The following is a 22,264-nucleotide window of genomic DNA, read 5'->3' on the forward strand; positions in this document are numbered from 1 at the left end:
CAACGCCTGCGCATAAACGCTCCTGAACAAGTTCTGTCTTTCTTTCCGGCTCCGGTCCCCTAGCAAGTTGTAAGGTAAGTAAATTCTGGAAAAAAATATCGTAATAAATCTCCAACATCTTACATTGCATGAAGCTGTTACGCTCAGTTTACATAGATGTGTATCTCGTTGTTATAAACATCCACACATTTCCCCAAAAATAATTGTATTACTCAAGAGGTAGGCTGATATACACAAGCTAGTCGAGGAAACTACCCGGGCATGACTGCATTTTGGTCAACGCTAGATAGCTTCTTTTATTTTTTTTAAACTAGGCAAGTCGGTTAAGAACAAATCCTTATCAACAATGACTGCTTATCGGGTTAACTGCCTCGTTCAGGACGACAGATGTTTACATTTTCGGCTCGGGGATTCGATCCACCAACCTTTCGGTTACTCGCCCACCGCTCGACCATTAGGCTAACTTTTCTGACGCCCCCAAGCTAGTTACCACTTTGCCGGATGCAACAGATACACGTTTAAGTGTGGCGTTATCATTCGACTCTGTATAAGCCTGGTTGAAAAATATATATTAATTAATTAATTAAAGGTCTCTGTTACCCACCGCATCTGGGAAATGAGCCCATACCATAGTTGCCCGACGAAGCTGGTTAGCTACCGACTGGAGGAAACGACATAGGGCTCCCAATCTTGGTCAAACCGTGACCACCTTGTAAGCGAATGGACATCCCTGTTATATTGCTTGCACGCGAACGCTTGTCTCATTGTCGTTTGTGTGAACAGATGCTGATGCCCAAGAAGAACCGTATTGCGATCTATGAGCTCCTCTTCAAAGAGGGTGTCATGGTGGCAAAGAAAGATGTGCATCTGCCTAAGCACCCCGAGCTTGCTGACAAGAACGTGCCCAATCTTCATGTGATGAAAGCAATGCTGGTGAGAGAAACTATTGCTTCTACTTTGAGTTATCATTGCTTTATCCTTTGAGACTGGGGTGCGGTTCTTGTGTCAAGTAGCATGATGTCCACAGGTATAAGCTGTGTGTCTGGTTGCACTATTAGGCAACATCCCAAGTGTGTTTGGAAACCAGTTAAGGACTGTGTTGTATCTGAAGTCAGATTTGTTGATGTGTAGACCTGAATGAGAATTTTGTGAGTGGACTAAAAGGGTGACAGTGAAGGGGTGATGTGGATTTGCAGACTTGTACTCAGTTGGTCTACATAAAGACGTTTCCTAGCATGCCTTGTCTGAGATTTGTGACTTTATTGTATCTCTGGCTAGAAAATGCATGTTTTGCATGTTTGTCTTTCAGTCCTTGAAGTCACTTGGGTATGTTAAGGAGCAATTTGCCTGGCGCCATTTTTACTGGTACCTCACCAATGAAGGTATCCAATACCTGAGAGACTTCCTGCACCTTCCACCTGAGATTGTTCCTGCCACTCTGCGCCGCCAGATGCGTCCTGAGACCGCAAGGCCCAGGCCCAAGGGTACGTCCACTTGTATGCCTACCATTTTCACACTGCTAAGCTGTGTACTACACCTCCATTGTAGTTGCTGGAACTGTGCTGAAAAGAAAGTTTCCAGGCCAGCACAGTAATGTGAATCTGGTGTTACTGTTCCTAGTAAGGCCCCTACTTCAATAACCTGGGCTGGAGCGTTCCAATCCTGGGGTTTGCAGTGTGCTGGCTTTAGTACCAGCTCAGTACTAACAACTGATTAACTAATCGTGGTATTTTTAAATTTTTGGCCGATTTAGTTAAATCATGTGGGTTAGAGGTGGGCTTGAACAGGTCTGCATACACTGGTCCTCAAGGACCGGACAGTGGGGACTATTGAATTTAGTGCTTTAAAGCCCAAGGTGCTGATTGGACCTCGGCGTGATGATCCTTCCTGTGTTTTTGAGCGTCTTTAACCTTCCACTCAGCTGAGCGTTGTCGTTTCTTTTCCAGGTATGGAGGGAGAGCGGGGAGAGAGACCTGCCCGCTTCAACCGTGATGGGGGTGACCGAGACAATTACAGGAGATCTGCTGCACCACGTATGTATAGTGTTACAGGATCCTGCTCATCCAAAAGTTAGCTTTCAGCCAACTCATCTGCTGACTAGTGTGCTCTGTAGCTTAAAATACACTGATGGTAACCCTGCCTTGGTTTCCAGTAGGTGATCACATTTGTGACCAGTAATGACTTGTCTCAGCGTTTGTGTAACTAGTGTGAAGGTTGATGTTGAATGGATGAAAATGTTTGGCGTACAACCTATCAGAAATGACATGGTCATTCACATTTACTGATCATGAAAAGCATGCATTTACTTGATGCGTAACTCTGATAGAGCGAACTGTGCACAAGTGTTTTGCATGGAATAATCAGAAATGTTTAGTCCTGACTATCTTCAATAGGTGATATTCAAATCAAAAAGTTAACATTTATTTAACAATCCCTTAAACCGCATGTAGTTGTCTATAGTTTTAGTGGATATGAAGTCTCCTTGCCCCCCAGCAGCCAAATCGAACTTGTGACGTTTTATTGAAAATGACCCATAACTTAAAACATTATTGGAGAAAGAATGTTTGGCCTACAAGCTGTTTCTTTCTTTTCAGCTGGTGGAGACAAGAAAGCAGAGGCAGGTGCTGGTTCAGCTACAGAGTTCCAATTCGTAAGTACTGTATTGCCTTATGGTATTGTAGTCCCAAGCAAGGGCGTATTCATTACGCCGATTCTGTTCCAAAACGTTTCCTAAATGGAAGCAAACAAAACAGGGCCTACCTGATTTTGTCTAGTAGAAACTCTTAACTGTTTGGACTAATGATTACACCCCAGGTGTTCTCATCTGTTCCTATGGAGCCACTCAGTATGCTGGTTACACTGACAAGTCTAAATATCAAATTATCAAAAAACGATTAAGTTTATTGGATAGCCGACCGTTGAAAGGTTTTATACATCTGTTACTAGAATAGGAAATGTTCTTGTTTTGTTGGCATTTAAATTGAGACTCAACTATGACATTACCATGAGCAATTGTAATTGATCGGCTGGTTTGAAAAACTGCATACCTTGTGTAGCCAGAAGCACTGGTCTAACACATTGAGTAAAGTTCTTCGGGTAGACAAATTCGGGACATGAATTAGAAACATGACAGTATGATTTGTTTTCCTTACCAACTGTTGTCCTGTGATGTGGAAGCTTACCCTTCTCTCTTGCTTTCAGAGGGGTGGATTTGGACGTGGCAGAGGACAGCAGCCTCCTCAGGAGTAGATTTCTATCCATTTCTTTACAATAAACACACAAAACGCAGCTCTGTCCTTTTTCTTTGTCGGTGCTTTAGATGCTGGCATTCTGGATTCATGTAGTATTTTTCCACGATATACATTTACACGGTTTGTGTGGAAGGAGGACCCTTAATTCACACACACTACAGTAATTATACTAGCTAAGGTTATTCAAAGTGCAGTCTTTCAGTCAGCTGTTAATCAACAAGTATTAAAAGCAGAATAAGCAGCTAGACATGAAGGTTCATAAAGGCAAATTGAATCCAGATCTGAAATACTGGTGTTTTTATTTGTTGGCACATTTTTATATTACAATCTTCAGTCCACTGATTTATTCCACAGTCCCAAATGACGAGAAATCAAATTGCAGAGAAGTACACCATTACTACAAATATGTAGGGAAACTAAACGGCTGAGGTCATGTTGAGGGAAATGGAAACATATTAGGCAGTCCAAATAGCTTTTTACACTGAATCACATTGGATTACAATTTTTGCCTAATCAATTTGTACATAGCGGGAGTATCACCCAAATTGCTGGACGGTCCAATTGAAAAAGGATCAAGCTGTTAACCACTATCCCAATGAAATGCTATGTCATGAACACTGCATAATTCTCAACTGAACATTGAGGCAAAACATTTTCACGTGGGTTGTTGCAGAATACTGCCTGGCCACTAGCTGGTGTTAATCGTTTCCCAGTGGTCATGTGATTTCCAATATCGTGTGAAGGACCATGGCCTATTGGGGCAGAGGTTGCTTTTGAGCCTTTCATTCATCCTCCAGGCTTCCACTGTGCTTTTCATGCTTTGACAGCAGTGCCGTGTAATGTCATCCCTTAGGAAGAGAAATGCATGTATAAATCCCTGTCCACTTCGACTTTCATTGACCATTCATTGCATTAAAATAAGTTAATTGTGATATGGAAAGGGAAAAACACACTTGACTAAAGTGTGTCGGAGAGCCTCTAGCTATAAGACGTCCTGCTTTAACTAGTATGCATCTACAACACATCTTGTCCGGAACACATTAAAATTGACAACGGTTAAAGAACAAGTAGTCATTCATTGGCTGTTACACGAATATCCATTATTTTTTACAGCGCTTGCCTGCCCTCGTACCGATTTTTAGTAGAACCCCTTTCAGTCACATTTTCCAGCTCTAAGCTAATTGTTAGATCATTGAAAGAAAATGGACTTTGAGGCTGACCACATAATTGAAATACAGGCCTAAATGTATTCTGCTCTGTGTGTTTGACAGGTGATATTGGAAAGGATCCGGTCTTCACTAGACAGTTCTAAGATTTTCTCCCCCCCACATAGTTCGATGCAGCTCGTTTAAAAAGCAATACATATGGGTTCAAAGTCCCAGGCCTTTGTGAGAGGGATTCCTGTAGCATTCCTATTGATATGTCATCCACTCAATTTAGTTACACCCCTAAAGACATTTTACATCCATTGGCAATTGGGGAGAATATAGATAACGCTCCGTTTGGAGTGCGAATGATGAGCTACTGAAACAATTATGGGGCAAAAGAGATGACGGGGGAGATGTAGTGGCATGTAAGCGTTGGTTGTCAGAGACTAGGATAATGTCGTAACCGCGCAGTGCTGTATGGTAGACTAGTGGTTTGGAACAGTGCTCAGCGGAGAATCTACATTTTGGCCTAAATTCAATTAGATTAAGAGTTACCCGGCAATAGCCGACACCTGCATAGGTGCAACTGCGTTGGAGCCGTCAAATCAGTCACAATGCCACACCCGTCCAACTTCCGTTAGAAGCTTAGAACAAGAACCTACACTATTTAGAAATAATGCTCAAATTGAAAATCAGAAAACAAAATAAGGATTTCTATCAGCCTAATGGAGGTGTAAATTCTCACATTCCAGTGTTCCAACTTGTAAACAAGGCTACATGGGGTTTCTCTTAATGTGACTCTGCAGCCAATGGCAGTGTCCGCTTTAGGTAAAATGCCAGGAGCTGCCAGTGGATTTGACAGCTCTAATGCAGTTCCACACCACCAAAAGAACCGCTATGAAGATGTCGGCTAAAGCGGATGTGATTGAGTCCTTTGTATGTTAACCGTTCAACTGTGATTAACTTCACTTTATTACCTCGGTCTCAGTTGCACATGGTCTTCATAGAACATCTGAGGCGGCATCTCAGCTGCTTATATCATTTGTGTTATTTTCAACCCCAGCCCTTGTGTATCAAAGCAACTCGTCAACAAAACCTCCAAAACCAACATCACCGCCTGTTTGGGGATCAAGTCAACTCTACAGCCATGTTTTGAGCAACATATAGCACTCACAAATGCATCAGAGAAACTGTTTTTTGTCATTTGTACACTCACCTTTGTTCTATACAGAAATAAACAATACAACAGCTTACATGCTATCTACAGCGCCTCCAGTTTCACAGTATTAAGCCAGCTGCTCCATGCCACATCCAAGGCAAGTATTGCAGGTTGGCTTGAGAGACTTTTGCCAGACATTTTAAAGAGAGCAAAAAACTTTTCCAAAAGCATTTTTACATGTTAAAAACAAGGTATCCAACTGTACAAGGCTCGTTTGTTCTGCATCTTGCCAAGACAGCATTTTAGATTCCATGACTTTGAATGTCAAGTAGGTAGGTATGTGTTTGTTCGGGGATGCAGATTCTATACTAAAAAATACCTTACTGAAAAGTAATCTAAAATACCCATCTAGCTGTCTGGTGTGATAAATAAATGCTATGAACAATGTAAACATCTGCTATAAACTGAGGTGAGTCGGGAGAATCTGAAAATGTGATTAAGAGTTGTGTTGGGTGAAGGTAAGTCAGTCCATGGATGGCACTGCAGTCAGTAGTCCTTTCACCCTCTGGAAAATAAATGAAGACTACAGTCGTTCACATGCAATTCCAAATGATAAAAACGGATACATTTCGGTCGGTAGGGGATCTGCCAACTGTTTCAGTGTCTAGTGAACCACTATCAACAGACTAGGGGAACATTAAAATAGATATAGACACTGAAGAAATACATTCTCTATAGGATACTTTGTTCTACATCTTTAGTTGAGTAGACCTTTCTATAGTATATATTTTTTGCCCAAAATGTAATATTGAAATGGCTGGCTAGCTTCCAGACTAAGGGAAAATGTACACTTGACAATCGGGTCATAAATCCATGTGGAAAAGGGCCTAGTCTGATGAAACCTGCAAAATATTAACACCAATAACCACAATCTAGCTAAATGAAGATAATTCAAAGACCTCGGTTACCACAGAAGACTACCCTGCTGCACAATCAGTGTCAGGTCACCCCAATGTGTAAGACAAAACATACCAGTGCTCATGCAAAACAAGTAACATCCCACAATCTGTCCATTCAGATGACAGAGAACATTTTTCTATTGAGCCCGACCGATATATCGGTTCACCGATATTGTCGGCAGATATTGGCCTTTTACCACAATAAGAAGTTCCACCGATATTCAATAAATAAGATGAAAAATGGGAATGTCATTCTGATCTGAACACTTGCCGCCAATGTCATGTTGGGTCATTATCACAATGTATGAAAACATTTGAAGCATAGTTATTGGACAACTGCTCTCTTGGGATGGTAATTTATGAGAATTCAGTGTGAAAAAACGAGACTCACTTCCCGGCTGTAAAACTGTATATCAGCACATTTTGCCCCCCCCCCAAAAGTGATTTGAATCGGACCCCAAAAAAACAAAACGGTCGGGCTCGAATTTCCTATACTTAAGAGGGAAAACACTCTTCGCCACATTCATTCACAGAAAATAACCAAAATACATAAAATACCATTGAAAGCCTTGAGCTTAAGCACTAAGTATACACTTTTACACCACAACAGTAAAAAGTAGTTCTTGCATTCAATAAACACCACGCTAAGGGCGCGTTAAGGTAGTAGAATGTGGGAGTGAGGGATGCTTCATGCAATTTTCAATACAATAATAACAACAAAAAAGGGTCAAAAATTACATTTACAAAGTGTTTCAGAATCTTCAGCCAACACCTGTCAAGTCTGCGCCACAACTCTGGCACAAAAGAGTTGGCAAGGCAACCCATGTTGGTATTTGAGATAAAAAAAATAATAGAAGAGAGAGAGTGGTGACGAGAGCTCCTGGGGATTGTGTCAGCGTTGTGTTTTAGTTATCTGATACCCGACACAGAGCTCTGGTTGATGTTGTAGGTGGGCGAGAGTTCTCCGCCTATCGTGGCCACCAGGGGCGTCCCGTTGCTGGTCATGCAACCTTCCTTGAGAGGCTCGAAGTAGGTGGCCTGCACAGGCTTGTGACACTGCAACACTTGTATGGCATCGTCTATTTTAAACCAATCCCTTTTTCTCCCTGTTAAAGGAACATGAACAGACACCTTGTGCTTAACTTAAATGGTAAGACAAACATGAGACAACTATAACCAGAATTCAAACAATCTAGTATAATCAGATTTAAATCAAAGCCACTCACCAATGTTGACAGAGTCCTCCCAATCTTGCAGGACCTCCGTTACGATAAGAATATAGACGTAGGTTCTGTGCTTCCTCTCTCGGTTCTGTAAGATAGTTAATGTAGATCTTTTAAAAATTCAGAACAAAGTCAATATTTCTCTCCACTCCCAAATCACCTTAAGCATGCCGAGGAAGGTCATAAACTCACCTCAAAAATTCCAACTAGGCGACCTAAAGTCCCCTTCACACCTGCCTGTTGAACAAAACAAAAACAAGGAAGTGAATCAACACACATCTAAGGAACTAATACATAATTCTTTCAATCTTAAGGGCCTGTGTCACTGCATCTTCAGGACATATTGTGGCACAGGCTACACACAATTATCCTAATACATACATCAAAAATGGCAACACCAGTACCTCAACGCACCAAAATTCCCACCTTTACATTTTTATTTTTAACCAGGTAGGCCAGTTGAGAACAAATTCTAATTTACAACTGCGACCTGGCCAAGATAAAGCAAAGCAGTGCAACAAAGAACACAGTAACACATGGAATAAACAAACGTACAGTCAATAACAATAGAAAAGCGTATATACACAGTGTGCAAATGAAGTAAGATTAGGAAGGTAGTGGCGAAATAATTACAATTCAACAATTAAACACTGGAGTGATAGATGAGCAGAAAATGAACGTGCAAGTAGAAATCCTGGGGTGCAAAGGAGCAAAATAAATAAACAACAATATGGGGATGAGGTACTTGGGTGGGCTATTTACAGATGGGCTATGTACAGGTGCAAGCTGCTCTGACGGCTGATGCTTAAAGTTAGCGAGGGAGATATGACACAGTGTTTTGAAGGCGTTTTGTACGACTCCCGGAGACTGAGGGGTACTGGGCCAGGTTTCTATACTAGAGGATGCCAGCAGTATGCATCTTCTTCGGGTTCCAGTTTCAGCCTATTAATAAAACCTGGACCCCATAGGCAGTATACCCCAGTATCAATCACACACTCTTCTTGCCTTCAACCAGATAAAATGGGGAAGAACACCACTGGGGCTGACTGGAGGATAGGCAGGGTTTGGATAGCCTAGGCCTAATTATTAAGATTAGACTTCAGTTCCTCTCAACCACCTCCTCTAATCAAAAATGGCCACCCTCCGCATCATAATGAGAACGTCAGTGAAGAACATGAGCATTAGAGCTGCATTCCAGTCTATTTGGACTCTGCTGGGTCAGGTCAGTTGAGGACGAGTGGATGTGGACACTGTAGTTTGACTATGTAGGGCTGGGAATTGCCAGGGACCTCCCGACACGATATTATTACGATACTTTGGAGATCATACGATATGTATTGCGATTCTAAAAGTATTATGATTCGATAGTGATTTTATTGCGATTCGACGCTCTAAACGTATTGCTCACCATTTGTCTGCTGCAGAGAGACAAAAGAGCCATGAGAAAACAGTTTTGATCAGTCATGGAAATAAGTGCGGGATAACAAAGACTTAAAAAAAAAAAATCTATAAATGTAACCTTTATTTAACTAGTCAGTTAAGAACAAATTCTTATTTACACCGGCCAAACCCGGGCGACACTGGGCCAATTGTGCGCCGCCCAATCACGGCCGATTGTGATACAGCCTGGATTCGAACCAGGGTGTCTGTAATGACGCCTCTAGCACTGAGATGCAGTGCCTTAGACTGCTGCGCCACTCGGGAGCCCAATATATTATATTGTTTTTCCATCTTTAAAAAAAAGAAAGAAGAGGGAGGCAATTTGTTCGACATTATCTTCAAATTATATCCGATATGTAACTGCATCGACCCGCCCCCTCCCAAAATCACTACTACGATCCATAACCCTTGACCTGCTCTTATGTCTTTCAGTCCTGGCCGGACTCCACACCAACCAGCATAAGAAGCTGGGTGGTTTGTCCAATAGCCATCAGAATTAGAATGAGGGTTATGACCTATTACAACGGAGTGCACTAAGAGGTTTAAACCAGCAGCAGCACTGGCGATGGGTTGACTCAGTTTGATCATACAAACTGAGTACTTTTGGAAGGCACTTGCCTATAGATTGGGAGGTATAACCTATACAGGGGGTATTTGTAAAAAGTCACGGGATGCTTTTATCAATACCGTTAACTCTTTCTTTAAAATTTGTAATACATGTCAATGTTCATAGCTACTTAAAGTAAATACCCGCAGTCAACTAGCTCAATACGTTAGGTGATGAAGAACATTGCGTTCTTAATTTCAGCGGTCACATTATCATGAAGCTTTTAATAGTCACGTGTCACATGGTGTTTGTTTACAGGCACACTACGACAAGAGCCCGGAGCCTTGAGTCACTCACTGTTGGGCAGCATGCGCCAAGCAATCTAATTATAGTATGGAATTCACAACTAAAATGTTTGCCAGCTAGATATCTTATAACTATTAAATGAACTGTCTAAAATGTGCTAAATGCTCTGCAGTTGTGCCTTTGGTTTGCCAATTTAGTAGCTAACGTTAGTTCGCTATCTAGCTTCTTTCAAAAATCAAGCATTCGTTTGGTAACAACAGAGCATCCCGTCCTGGATCAAGAGCCTTGCTGGCTAATATTATATTTGTACGTGCAGGAAACTGTGAATAGCATTTTTTAGTTACTTGTTTAGGTCAAACTCTAGAAAAAATATTTATAATATAATTGTTCGCATTTTACATGTACTTGTCACCATATGTCTGCTGCAGAGGCACAAGAGAGAGCCATGAGAAAATTAGTTTTGATCAGCCATGGGAATAAAAGTTCGGAAAACAAATTGGCTCCGTATTTAAAAAGAAGATCGAGAACAAGCTATGACATATACTGGAGTTCTGGTGCAGGCACAGCAAATTAGCACAAAAACAATATCTTGATATGGAAATCTGTATTTTTTTTTTATTCACTTGTGTTTATGGGCAGTGGTTGCTATGACTGTGGGATTGACTGAGCAAGGTGCTGTTGGCGACAGTAGGGCTGTGGATTTGATTCTAGCATGGTCCCCACATGCTATGACAACTATAAAAGCGTAGCCTATTTGACTTGAGCCCGTTTTAATCTGTTAATTGTATAATTAGCCTAGCCATAGTAATTATTGTGTTATCAAATTTTATTAGGTCACGTGCACCGAATACAACAGTGAAATGCTTACTTACGAGCCTCTAACCAACAATGCAGTTGAAAATAAATATGGATAAGAACTATTGTAAAGTGGCTGTTCCACTGGATGTCAGAAGGTGAATTCACCAATTTGTAAGTCGCTCTGGATAAGAGCGTCTGCTAAATGACTTAAATGTAAATGTAAATGTAAGAATAAGAGATGGATTGATCTACAGCAGTGGTTCACAAACTTTTTATAGTCCCGTACCCCTTCAAACACCAGCTGCGTACCCCCTCTAGCACCAGGGTCAGCGCACTCTCAAATGTTGTTTTTTGCAATCATTGTCAGCCTGCCACACACTATACATTTAAACATAAGAATGAGTGCGAGCTTGTCATAATCTGGCTCTTGGGAAGTGACACAGAGCTCTTATAGGAAAAGGGCACAAATAATACAATGATCAATCATTTCTCTTAGCCATATTACATATAAAACCTTACTTGTTCATCAAAAATTGTGAATAACTCACCACAGGTTAATGAGAATAGTGTGCTTGAAAGGATACACAACTCTATTGGAGAGAGTCTCAGTCTTTAATCCCTTTCCACACGGTCTGTGCCTGTATTTAGTTTTCATGCTAGTGAGGACCGAGAATCCACTCTCACATAGTTAATTTCACACTGATGCGTCGTGAAACAGTGCTGTTTGATGATGGCATTGTCTATTGTTCTTTTGGCCATTTCCCCCAGCCATATCTGTGGCAGCAGGAAGAATTACAACCCCCACGGTAGTATGGGACGTCCCTGTCCTAGCCACTCGGTAGCTCACCATTATAAGACGCTTCTAGCCCCTTCTTATTAATGGCACCTATTGCTTTTATACATGTCTTACTACTCTAAAGTCGTCTTAATTCTCGCTCAAAAAACTCCTGTGGCTTATTTTCCAAATTGGCATATTCTGTTTGTAAATGTCTACGCAAGAGTCAAGGTTTCATCAAGTTGTGAGACAGTACTTTTGCACATATGACACACTGTGGCTGAGGAAAGGCACTACAATCCCAATACAAGTGAACCCCAAATCAATGTAGTTCTTGTGTCATCGACAGGTACAGTACTGCTGGTAGTAGCAGTACTACCAGTAGAGCTGGTATGTGTCTATGGACGTGGGCCTCACTTTTTTTTAACCATTTATCAATTTTCGAGCAAATGGAATGAGCAGCAGCTACATACAGACCATTAGTGGAATTCTCGCTAGAGAGTAACGGTTAATGTGATTGGATGTTAATTATTTGACAAGACTACTTGTATTTGACATTGTGTTGTTATTTCGCTCTACACCAGATGGTTTAATTGTATTTGAGAAGTGAAAGAAGGCTACTCAGGTGAGAAAAAAACCTCACCCAAATGTATAGCTCCGTTGGAAAATATAAACGGACTGTTTGAATTTTTAAACTTTATTTAATTTTTTATTTCACAGTTGGGCTAGTTGAGAACAAGTTCTCATTTACAAGTGCAACCTGGCCAAGATAAAGCAAAGCAGTGCGACACAAACGACAACAGAGTTACACATGGAAAACATAGTCAATAATACAATAGAAAAAGTCTATATACAGTGTGTGCAAATGAGGTAGGATAAAGGGAGGTAAGGCCATAAATAGGCAATAGTGGCAAAATAATTCCAATATAGAAATTAAACACTGGAGTGAAAGATTTGCAGAAGATGAGTGTACAAGTAGAGATACTGGGGTGCAAAGGAGCAAAATAATTATAATGAATAACAGTATGGGGATGAGGTAGTTGGATGGGTTCTGCACAGGTTCAATGATATGTGAGCTGCTCTGACAGCTGGTGCTTAAAGCTAGTGAGGGAGATATGAGTCTCCAGCTTCAGTGATTTTTGCAGTTTGTTCCAGTCATTGGCAGCAGAGAACTGGAAGGAATGGCAGCTGAAGGAGGAATTGGCTTTGGGGGTGACCAGGAAAATATACCTGCTGGAGCGCGTGCTACAGGTGGGGTGGGTGCTGCTATGGTGACCAGTGAGCTGAGATAAGGCGGGGCTTTAGCTAGCAAAGACTTATCAATGACCTGGAGCCAGTAGATTTGGCTCCATTCCAATATTGATTAGAGCCTGAAAGTAAAGCATTTCACTGTTGTATTCAGCGTACGTGACAAATAAAATTTGATTTGAATATCAAACGAGGGCCAGCCAACAAGAGCATACAGGTCGCAGTGGTGGGTAGTATATGGGGCTTTGGTGACAAAACAGATGGTACTATGATAGCAAATTGGATGCAGGCTATTTTGTAAATGACATCGCCAAAGTCAAGGATCGGTAGGATAGTCAGTTTTATGAGGGTATGTTTGGCAGCATGAGTGAAGGATGCTTTTTTGCAAAATAGGAAGCCAATTCCAGAATTAATTTTGGATTGGAGATGTTTAATGTGAGTCTGGAAAGATATTTAATTTTTTACGTACCCCAGTTTGGAAATACCTGCTCTACGGCAACTGAATTAGAAAGGACGACTGCATCTTTGTAGTGACTGGGTGTATTGATATACCATCCAAAGTGTAATTAATTAATAACTTCATCATACTCAGAGATATTCCATGTCTGCTTTTGTTTTAACCCATCTACCAATAGGTGCCTTTCTTAGCGAGGCATTGGAAAACCTCACCAGTCTTTGTGGTTGAATCTGTGTTTAAAATTCACTGCTTGGCTGAGGGTCCTTACAGATAATTGTATTTCTTGGGTACAGAGATGAGGTAGTCGTTTAAAAAAACACATTAAACACTATTATCGCACACAGAGGGCAAGTATGTGATTTATTAAGCACATTTATATTCCTTACCTTATTTAGGCTTGCCATAACAAAGGGTTTGAAGACATTTCAGCTTTTCATTTAATTAAATCAGTCAAAAAATGTTTTTAAATACATTATTCCACTTTGACATTATAGGGTATTATGCAATTTAATCCATTCAAGGGTAACAACAACATTTGGAAAAAGACAAGGTGTGTGAATACTTGCTGAAGGCACTGCAGGTATTGTGATATTGTATTTTGAGGTCCCTGGCAAATCCCAGCCCTAGTCAACACCTTAAGAGACTGTGCTACTGATGTGATGTCTACACACAAAACTGTGCCCGATGGAAAAATCTATGGGCAAGCCAAGCCAGAGATGTCAGCTCAGCTGCTAGACTTATGCCTAACTTACTGAACAGTGAGCAGCCAGGGTAGGAGAAGATATCAGCATCCTGCGAGGGATGACTGCTGTGAACCATAAGACTGTTAATCAAATGGCCACCCGGACAATTTACATTGCACCCCCCCCCCCTTGCTGATACTCGCTGTTTATTATCTATGTATAGTCACTTTATTCCTACTAACCAGTACCACCGCACATTGACTTGGTACCGGTACCCCTGTATATATTTTATTGTGTTACTTTTTTACTTAAAAAAAGTAAACTTTAGTTTAATTAGTAAATATTTTATTAACTCGATTTCTTGAACTGCATTGTTCGTTAAGGTCTTGTAAGTAAGCATTTCACTGCATGTATTCGGCGCATGTGACAAATAAAATTAGATTGGAGTACAGCGCTCAGTCTGCTCTATATTCTCTATCAAATGACCCACTAAAGACTGTCTATCAGGTGGTGAAATCAAACACCCTGTCCCAGTCTGGCTGTTGGACAACTTTCTGAGATGCTACATCAAGTAGCCTAGGCCTAGCGCTGGAAAGTTTTTGCAGCACATTAGCCTACATTTACTGAGATTAATTAATTAACCTACATGGCTATAGAACAACAAATTCATAGTTTTCCCACTTCATCAGGTGGTGAATAATATAGCCAGCCTGCACAAAGATGTCGGAAAATTATTTGAAGAGTCAAAAATAAAATTGGATCATTCTGGATACTATTTTGCCAGGTTGCACATGAAAATAACAATAATACAGGGAATGCATATTTTAGATGAAATATTACTAATTACTTTTTTAAATCATAGGCTACCATCTCAGTAATCTTACTTGGCACTGGTATTTGTGTCTAGAGCCCTGCTGCTAATGTAAAGTAAATGTCCATTAAAATGTTTTATTTATTGTAATTGAGCAAAATAGTTACATTTATAGCAATATGACTTTGTCCATATTGCCCAGCTCTAGCACCTCCCCCAAAATAATTTTGCATAATTTCTCACTTATTTATCATTATCTAAAAATGTTTTATCGCAATATGGATTTTTCTTCATATCGCCACTAAAACATCATGACATGGAATACCTCCCTATAGAATGAATCTGCTGATTATTTTCTAAAACCTAATTCTTAGTTGGCAACAGAGAAACCCTCTTTATCCCCCCGGTGAAGAAAAGTCCCTTGGGCTCAAATGTAAATATTCAATCGTCATGGTTCAATTACAGTGACTAGGCATCAACATTGAAATACAGAATAGGCTACATTCTGCATTACATGTCAACACACGCAAATGTTAGCACATACCCATAGACTTCCAGCCATTGTGCTAACACTAGTTAGCATTGGCTCACAACTACCTCCTAACTTCCTTCATACTGGACAGACATAAAACATGTCATTGACTCTGGGGGGGGGGGGGGGTAGATTAAGGGACTCCCAGAAGTATCCCTTTAAAGAGATTCTTTGGTACCTTTCTATACATTTTAGCCAGTAGTTCTGAAAGTAGCGCTAGGAGCCAAAAGTGGTCCCCAAAGGTTGCCCACTACGTCACATATGTGCAGATAAGTGCACCATGTTATTGCTCTCTCTCTCTGCTGTGTGAGCATCTTGCTAGCTGTCATTCAAATGGCGAGGAGCTGAAGCTTATTGGCAAGAACTTGAATTGCTAGGGGGTAGGTCCATGGGGGGGAAAATGGCACTGAACAGCTTCCAGTAAACAGGTGCTTTCAGAACTAGGAATTTCGTGATTATGCATGTATGAACTACACATTGACACATTTAGCCCGAAGCGGGAGGTAAAAAATATTTAAAAAATACTAGTCGCCAAACTCCCTTTGGCACCAACATTCCTGTCTGCTTAGCTACTGCAGATGTAGCCTTTATTTTCTCAGCACACATAAACAGAGTATGATCAAGACCAACTGCACCGCCCAAAGTGGATGTGTTTTGACCAACATGGATTAACATGTGTTGAAACTCAAAACGTAGAGCGATCTTTCAACAAGCTATATCAAATCTCAACAACTTGTTGCCATTTATAATCAAGGGGTGTGGTTTGCAGAAAAAAAAAACATTGATTTTGTCTACCCCAAAAGCCGCACCTAAAACAAAGAGAGCAACATCTCTAATATCCATAACAATTATGGAAGACACCTACAGGTTCCCTCAAATGTGGGGATACAGGGTGGGAATATAGTTTGAAGGATTACAGTCAATGAAATGAGAGGGAAAAAAAGCTAACCTCTTCACAGACTTCTCGTGCTGCAGCTACATTGGGCTCCTCTTCTGGCTCCATCCCTCCACCAGGGACGATCCACTTGTCTGGATGCCGACTACTACTCACCAACAGTACCTGCAGCAAGAGGATAAGCATTGAGCACCATCGATCAAATCCAGAGCTTCAAGTTTCAATGTAAACACAGTAGAGCGTGTTGTTGAGATAACTTCTCTACTGTGTTGATGAAGACGTCAGTCATATTCAAATTACACCTGACATGCACGTGTCAAAAGTAATTCCACAGAGGGCCAAGTGTATGCAAGTTTTTGCTCCTCCCTTGTACTTGATTGATGCATTAAGGGCACAAATTACTAAGGAACTCCCCTCACCTGGTTGTTTAAGTCTTAATTGAATTAGGAAAAAAAAACTGCAGACACTAGGCCCTCCATGGAATGAGCGCGACACCCCTGGCCTAATGCATTTGGTTATTATGCATGCATAATTTAGGCATAGCTCCCTCGCATAAACAAGCAAAACACATTACTACCAATGGCGTGTGTAGAGCTATATAAATCATTGATTACCACAGACAGTAATGACAGATGGTTTGGTGACACTGACTTGTCTTTAGCCAGGTTGGCACCCAGAATATGGGCCATATGAGTGATGCAATGTGTTATTAGCTGACCTCCAGGTAAAACAACTTGTAGACTTATTCAAGTGATTTGTTAGCTAGATTGAAGGAATAACTGGGTAGGTAGCTAGTTTGATCACAAGCACGGTTAGGTCGTGGTAGTTCCAGTCAAGTTACCTGTTGCTCGTCCCATCCATGCAAAGGAAGGCCCATAGCTAGCTATTTATTTTAACGGTAGCTATCCATCTAGCAAATGTTGCTAAATAACTAGTAGTTGGCGCTAGCTAAATTCATTTTAATGACGAATCGACATTAGTGTTGAGCCATTAAATGTTACTAAACATTGATTTGTCATCGTGTTTAATGTGATCATTATAACCAGAAATATACTAGCTAACGTTAGCTAGCATTAACAATATGTTAGCTAGATATCAAGAAGATACAGTGCTGACTAGCGCACTGGTTATCATGTTACTCTAGCAGCTAATGTTAATTGGCTACGCGTTAGTTAGCCTAGCTGGCTAGGTAACCAACAATGTGGCAAGCAACTAGCTAGTAATATTTGTACTGTTTGGTTAGCCGCAACGAGTTAACTAGCTAGATATAATAAACAGCCCTTTCGTTGTAGTTACCAGCAACCAAGTTAGCTGGCTAGTTAGTTAGCTCAACATTTGGCTAGCTATCAAAACGTTATCTAGCTAGATATCCCTGGGTGGTCGACCTGTACGCTGATTCAACAAAACAAACCAACACACCAAAACCAGCAGCTAACAATTAGCTAAGTTGCCTTCCTAATTAGCAAATGACAAACACTAGCTAGCTTATAGCTATTTTGGTTTTCCTTAACTGCGGCCCACCCATAGCCCTGCATCCTCGTCCTCACCTCCTCTTCACTTTCACTCCTAAAGCACAGACAGGCGGCCCGCTTTTTGTAGCCATCCCCATCGTATGTCCGGGTTTGATTTGACTTTAACTTCATCATTTCGGGCTACCAATGGACCAAAACTGTAATTCAAACACTGGGAAAGCCGCTGTCTTCGATGCAACGTCCTCCTATGGGTAACCCCGGCGTTATATTAAAATAAATAACTTATTCGCTTCATTTTCACAAGCATAGGCGCTTCTCCAGCACGGTCGCCATTATGAGGATAACTGCGTAATCAACGTAACATGGCACTTTTGAACGAAATTGGCTTCAGGATATTACGTATCTTATTTTGAGGAATACGGCATCGAATTACGAAAAAACGAAACTAAGTAGAGAATTTACGAAAATGACGCTGGTTTCGCGGAGGACGCAATTGCAGACATAATTTACAAACAAAGCATTTGTGTTTAGTGAGTCCGTCAGATCAGAGGTAGTCGACACGTCAGGGATGTTCTCTTGATAAGTGTGTGAATTGGGCCATCTTGCTGTCCTGCTAAGCATTCAAAATGTAATTAGTACTTTTGGGTGTCAGAGAAAATGTATGGAGTAAAAAGTACATGATTTTCTTTAAGAATGTAGTGAAGTAAAAGTAAGTAAAGTACAGATACCTCCAAGTATTTTTTTACTTAAGTGCTATACACCATTGGTCATGGGTGAACAAGGCGTACAGGAGCGGACTAAGCATGCACCACTGAGTGGCCCTCCTGTTGAGGGTCATCGAGGCGGATGTGTTGTTGCCTACCATCACCACCAGGGTGCAGACTGTCAGGAAGTCCAGGATCAAGTAGCAGAGAGAACCTTATGACCAAAAAGAGCTTCTTGATATCAGGGCAGCGATTATTCACCCCGTACTGGAGGAATTATTATTATTATCTTCAACGAGTCGGACGGGACATATTTACTTCAGATGCCCTACAGGGCCCTCATCCCCGTCATTTGCAGGAGGAAAAGACGGAGATATCGTGGACGACGGTCCTAGTGCCTTGTATGGATCTGTCACCGAGAGGGTAATCTACCTTTACCATTGGTCCTATTAGACAATGTACAATCAATCGGTTATAAAATAGACCAACTACGAGCATGTATAACATACCAACAGGACATAAAAAACTGTAATATCTTGTGTTTCACCGAGTCGTGGCTGAACAATGACATGATTAACATACAGCTGGCGGGTTTTAAGCTTTTTCAGCAGGATAGAACAGCGGCCTCTGCTAAGACAAGGGGTGACGGCCTATGTATATTTGTAAATAACAGCTGGTTCACGAAATCTAAGGAAGTCTTAAGGTTTTGCTCGCCTGAGGTAGAGTATCTCATGATAAGCACACTATTTAATAAGAGACTTAACATCTCTATTTTTTTTATAGCTGTCTATATACCAACGCAGAACGATGCTGGCACTAAGACCACACTCAATGAGCTCTATACGGCATAGTATATGGCCATAAGCAAACATGAAAACACTAATTAAGAGGTGGAGCTCCTAGTGGGCGGGGACTTTAATGCAGTGAAACTCAATCCGTTTTACTTCATCTCCACCAGCATGTTAAATGTGCAACCATTCAATCCGTTTTACTTACTCCACACAAAGAGACGCGTGCAACCCCTGTTTACGCTACTGATACTCTGTTCATATATGCATAGTCACTTTAACCATATCTACATGTACATACTCCCTCAATCAGCCTGACTAACCAGTGTCTGTATGTAGCCTCACTACTTTTATAGGCTCGCTACTGTGTATAGCCTTGCTACTGTTTTTCACTGTCTTTTACTGTTTGTTTTTTTATTTCTTTGCTTACTTATTGTTCACCTAATACCTTTTTTGCACTATTACTTCTATGCTCGCTTCAAGGAAATTAATGCTGCAACATGCATGAGAGCACCAGCAGTTCTGGACGACTGTGTGATCACCCTCTCCATAGCAAATGTGAGTAAGACCTTTAACACACTAAAATGTCTACTTCCGTCAGCAATGGAGAAGGAGAACCCACAGTCCTTGATAGCAAGCCGTATCGGTGGCACTGCATTATCCTCAAAGCAAACGAAGAAGGTGTTCAGCCTGTCTGGAAGCAAGACGTCGGTGTCTACGACGTGGCTGGTATTCCTTTTATAATCCGTGATTGTCTGTCGACCCTGCCACATGTCTGAGCCGTTGAACTGGGACTCAACTTTTGTTCCTATAACCACGTTTACCCACGTTTAGCCAGCTTGAACATTGAATTGTTCTAATCTACAATGGAAAATTAGGCTAATCTGCAATGGAAAATTAGGCTTTCATAATTTCTTGAATTTCATTTTAAAGTGTGCTATTTGGTGGATTTGCTCCCCTTGCAAAACGTTTCTTAATCTCCTGTTCTGAGCCTCTCCGCATTCAAGGAACAGAAAATACATCAGGTGTGTGTTTGAACGGTTTGATATTTCACCGTGTCTCTCTCAGAAAGCAAGACAATGCTAAACATTTAAATCCCTTTTTATTACATCTAGTTAATACATTTCATTGTGTTCTTGGTCACATACTGCTCTGGCTGTCAATAAAATTACTATGAAATGGATAATGAAAATGCAAATGAAACAAATAACTTAAAGCATTTCACTGAGAAAAAAAAACTTTTTAGGGTAATCAAGTTGTTATTCCAAATCAAATTAAATCAAATGTTATTTGTCACATGCGCCGAATGCAACAGGTGTAGACGTTACAGTGAAATGCTTACTTACAAGCCATTAACCAACAATGCTTGAAGAAGTTTTATAGAAAACAAATAAAAAGAAGTGTTAGGTAAAAAATCGATAAGTAAATAAAATAAAAGTAACAAATAATTAAATAGCAGCAGAAAAATAACAAGTGAGGCTATATACAAGGGGTACCGTTACAATGTGCGGGGGGACCGGTTAGTCGAGGTAATTGAGGTAATATGTACATGTAGGTAGAGTTAAAGTGAATATGCATAGATTTTAAACAGAGAGTAGCAGCAGCGTAAAAGAGGGGTCTGGGTAGCCCTTAGATTAGCTATTCAGGAGTCTTATGGCTTGGTGGTAGAAGCTGTTATGAAGCCTTTTGGACCTAGACTTGGTGCTCTGGTACTGCTTGCTGTGCGGTAGCAGAGAGAACAATCTATGAGAGAACAATCTTTGACTAGGGTGGCTGAAGTCATTGACAATTTTTAGGGCCTTCCTCTGACACCACCTGGTATATAGGTCCTGGATGCCCCAGTGATGTACTGGGCCGTTCACATTACACTCTATAGTGCCTTGTAGTCGGAGGCTGAGCAGTTGCCATACCAGGCAATGACGCAACCAGTCAGGATGCTCTCGGTGGTGCAGCTGTAGAACCTTTTGAGGATCTGAGGACCCATGCCAAATCTTTTCAGTCTCCTGAGGGGGAATAGGCTTTGTTGTGCAATCTTCACAACTGTCTTAGTGTGTTTGGACCATGTTAGTTTGTTTGTGATGTGGACACCAAGGAACTTGAACTCTCAACCTGTTCCACTACAGCCCTGTTGATGAGAATGGTGGCATGCTCGGTCCTCCTTTTCCTGCAGTCCACAATCATCTCCTTTGTCTTGATCATGTTGAAGGGTAGGTTGTTGTCCTGGCACCACATGGCCAGGTCTCTGACCTCCTCCCTGCAGGCTCTCTCATCATTGTCGGTGATCAGGCTGTTGTATCATCGGAAAACTTGGTGATGGTGTTAGAGTCATGCCTGGCCATGCAGTCATGAGTGAACCGGGAGTACAGGTGGGGACAGAGCACGCACCCCTGAGGGGCCCCCATGTTAAGATTCAGTGTGGAGGATGTGTTGTTACCTACCCTTACCACCTGGGGGCGGCTCGTCAGGAAGTCTAGGATCCAGTTTCAGAGGGAGGTGTTTAGTCCCAGGGTCCTTAGCTTAGTGATGAGCTTTGAGGCCACTATGGTGTTGAATGCTGAGCTGTAGTCAATGAATAGCATTCTCACATAGGTGTTCCTGTTGTCCAGGTGGGAAAGGGCAGTGTTGAGTGCAATAGAGATTGCATCATCTGTGGATCTGTTGGGGCAGTATGCAAATTGAAGTGGGTCTATGATTACTGGGATAATGGTGTTGATGTGAGCCATTCATTTCAAAGTACTTCATGGCTACAGACGTGAGTGCTACAGGTAGTCATTTCGGCAGGTTAGCTTAGTGTTCTTGGGCACAGAGACTATGGTGGTCTGCTTGAAACATGTTGTTATTACAGACTCAGTCAAGGACATGTTGAAAATGTCAGTGAAGACAATTGCCAGTTGGTCAGAGCATGCACGGAGTACAAGTCCTGGTAATCCGTCTGGCCCTGCGGCCTTGTGAATGTTTAACCCTCGTCAGGCTACCGGCCCAGATGGTATCCCTAGCCGCTTCCTCAGAGCATGCGCAGACCAACTGGCTGGTGTGTTTACAGATATATTCAATCTCTCCCTGTCCCA

The 22,264-nt window shown here is 41.4% G+C and overlaps 2 protein-coding genes across 2 annotated transcripts; one reads left to right on the forward strand and one right to left on the reverse strand.

Moving 5' to 3' along the window:
* On the forward strand, positions 1-3,288 carry LOC135540346 (small ribosomal subunit protein eS10-like). The gene is made up of 6 exons (XM_064966942.1): positions 1-74; positions 784-933; positions 1,310-1,484; positions 1,947-2,033; positions 2,595-2,650; positions 3,202-3,288. The coding sequence occupies exons 2-6, from the start codon at positions 784-786 to the stop codon at positions 3,247-3,249; spliced, it is 516 nt and encodes a 171-aa protein (XP_064823014.1). The 5' UTR covers positions 1-74; the 3' UTR covers positions 3,250-3,288.
* Positions 3,289-3,533: 245 nt separating this feature from the next.
* On the reverse strand, positions 3,534-18,070 carry LOC135540345 (diphosphoinositol polyphosphate phosphohydrolase 1-like). The gene is made up of 5 exons (XM_064966941.1): positions 17,780-18,070; positions 16,287-16,397; positions 7,933-7,977; positions 7,744-7,828; positions 3,534-7,623 (listed from the first exon to the last, which is right to left on the reverse strand). Exons 1-5 carry the CDS (start codon positions 17,876-17,878, stop codon positions 7,427-7,429), a joined length of 537 nt encoding a protein of 178 aa, XP_064823013.1. The 5' UTR covers positions 17,879-18,070; the 3' UTR covers positions 3,534-7,426.
* Between the last annotated feature and the right edge of the window lie 4,194 nt (positions 18,071-22,264).

Source organism: Oncorhynchus masou, chromosome 5 (assembly GCF_036934945.1).
Source record: "Oncorhynchus masou masou isolate Uvic2021 chromosome 5, UVic_Omas_1.1, whole genome shotgun sequence".
Classification (NCBI taxonomy): Eukaryota; Metazoa; Chordata; class Actinopteri; order Salmoniformes; family Salmonidae; genus Oncorhynchus; species Oncorhynchus masou.

What these genes read in the sequence shown, in the direction of transcription:
- LOC135540346 (XM_064966942.1), top strand. Translation starts at nt 784, where the DNA reads ATGCTGATGCCCAAGAAGAACCGTATTGCGATCTATGAGCTCCTCTTC. An exon ending in ATGTGATGAAAGCAATGCTG is followed by an intron (nt 934 to 1,309) that starts GTGAGAGAAACT and finishes TTTGTCTTTCAG; the next exon opens with TCCTTGAAGTCACTTGGGTA. An exon ending in CAGCTACAGAGTTCCAATTC is followed by an intron (nt 2,651 to 3,201) that starts GTAAGTACTGTA and finishes TCTTGCTTTCAG; the next exon opens with AGGGGTGGATTTGGACGTGG.
- LOC135540345 (XM_064966941.1), bottom strand. Translation starts at nt 17,878, where the DNA reads ATGATGAAGTTAAAGTCAAATCAAACCCGGACATACGATGGGGATGGC. An exon ending in CACGAGAAGTCTGTGAAGAG is followed by an intron (nt 7,978 to 16,286) that starts GTTAGCTTTTTT and finishes TTTGTTCAACAG; the next exon opens with GCAGGTGTGAAGGGGACTTT. An exon ending in GCCTAGTTGGAATTTTTGAG is followed by an intron (nt 7,829 to 7,932) that starts GTGAGTTTATGA and finishes ACTATCTTACAG; the next exon opens with AACCGAGAGAGGAAGCACAG.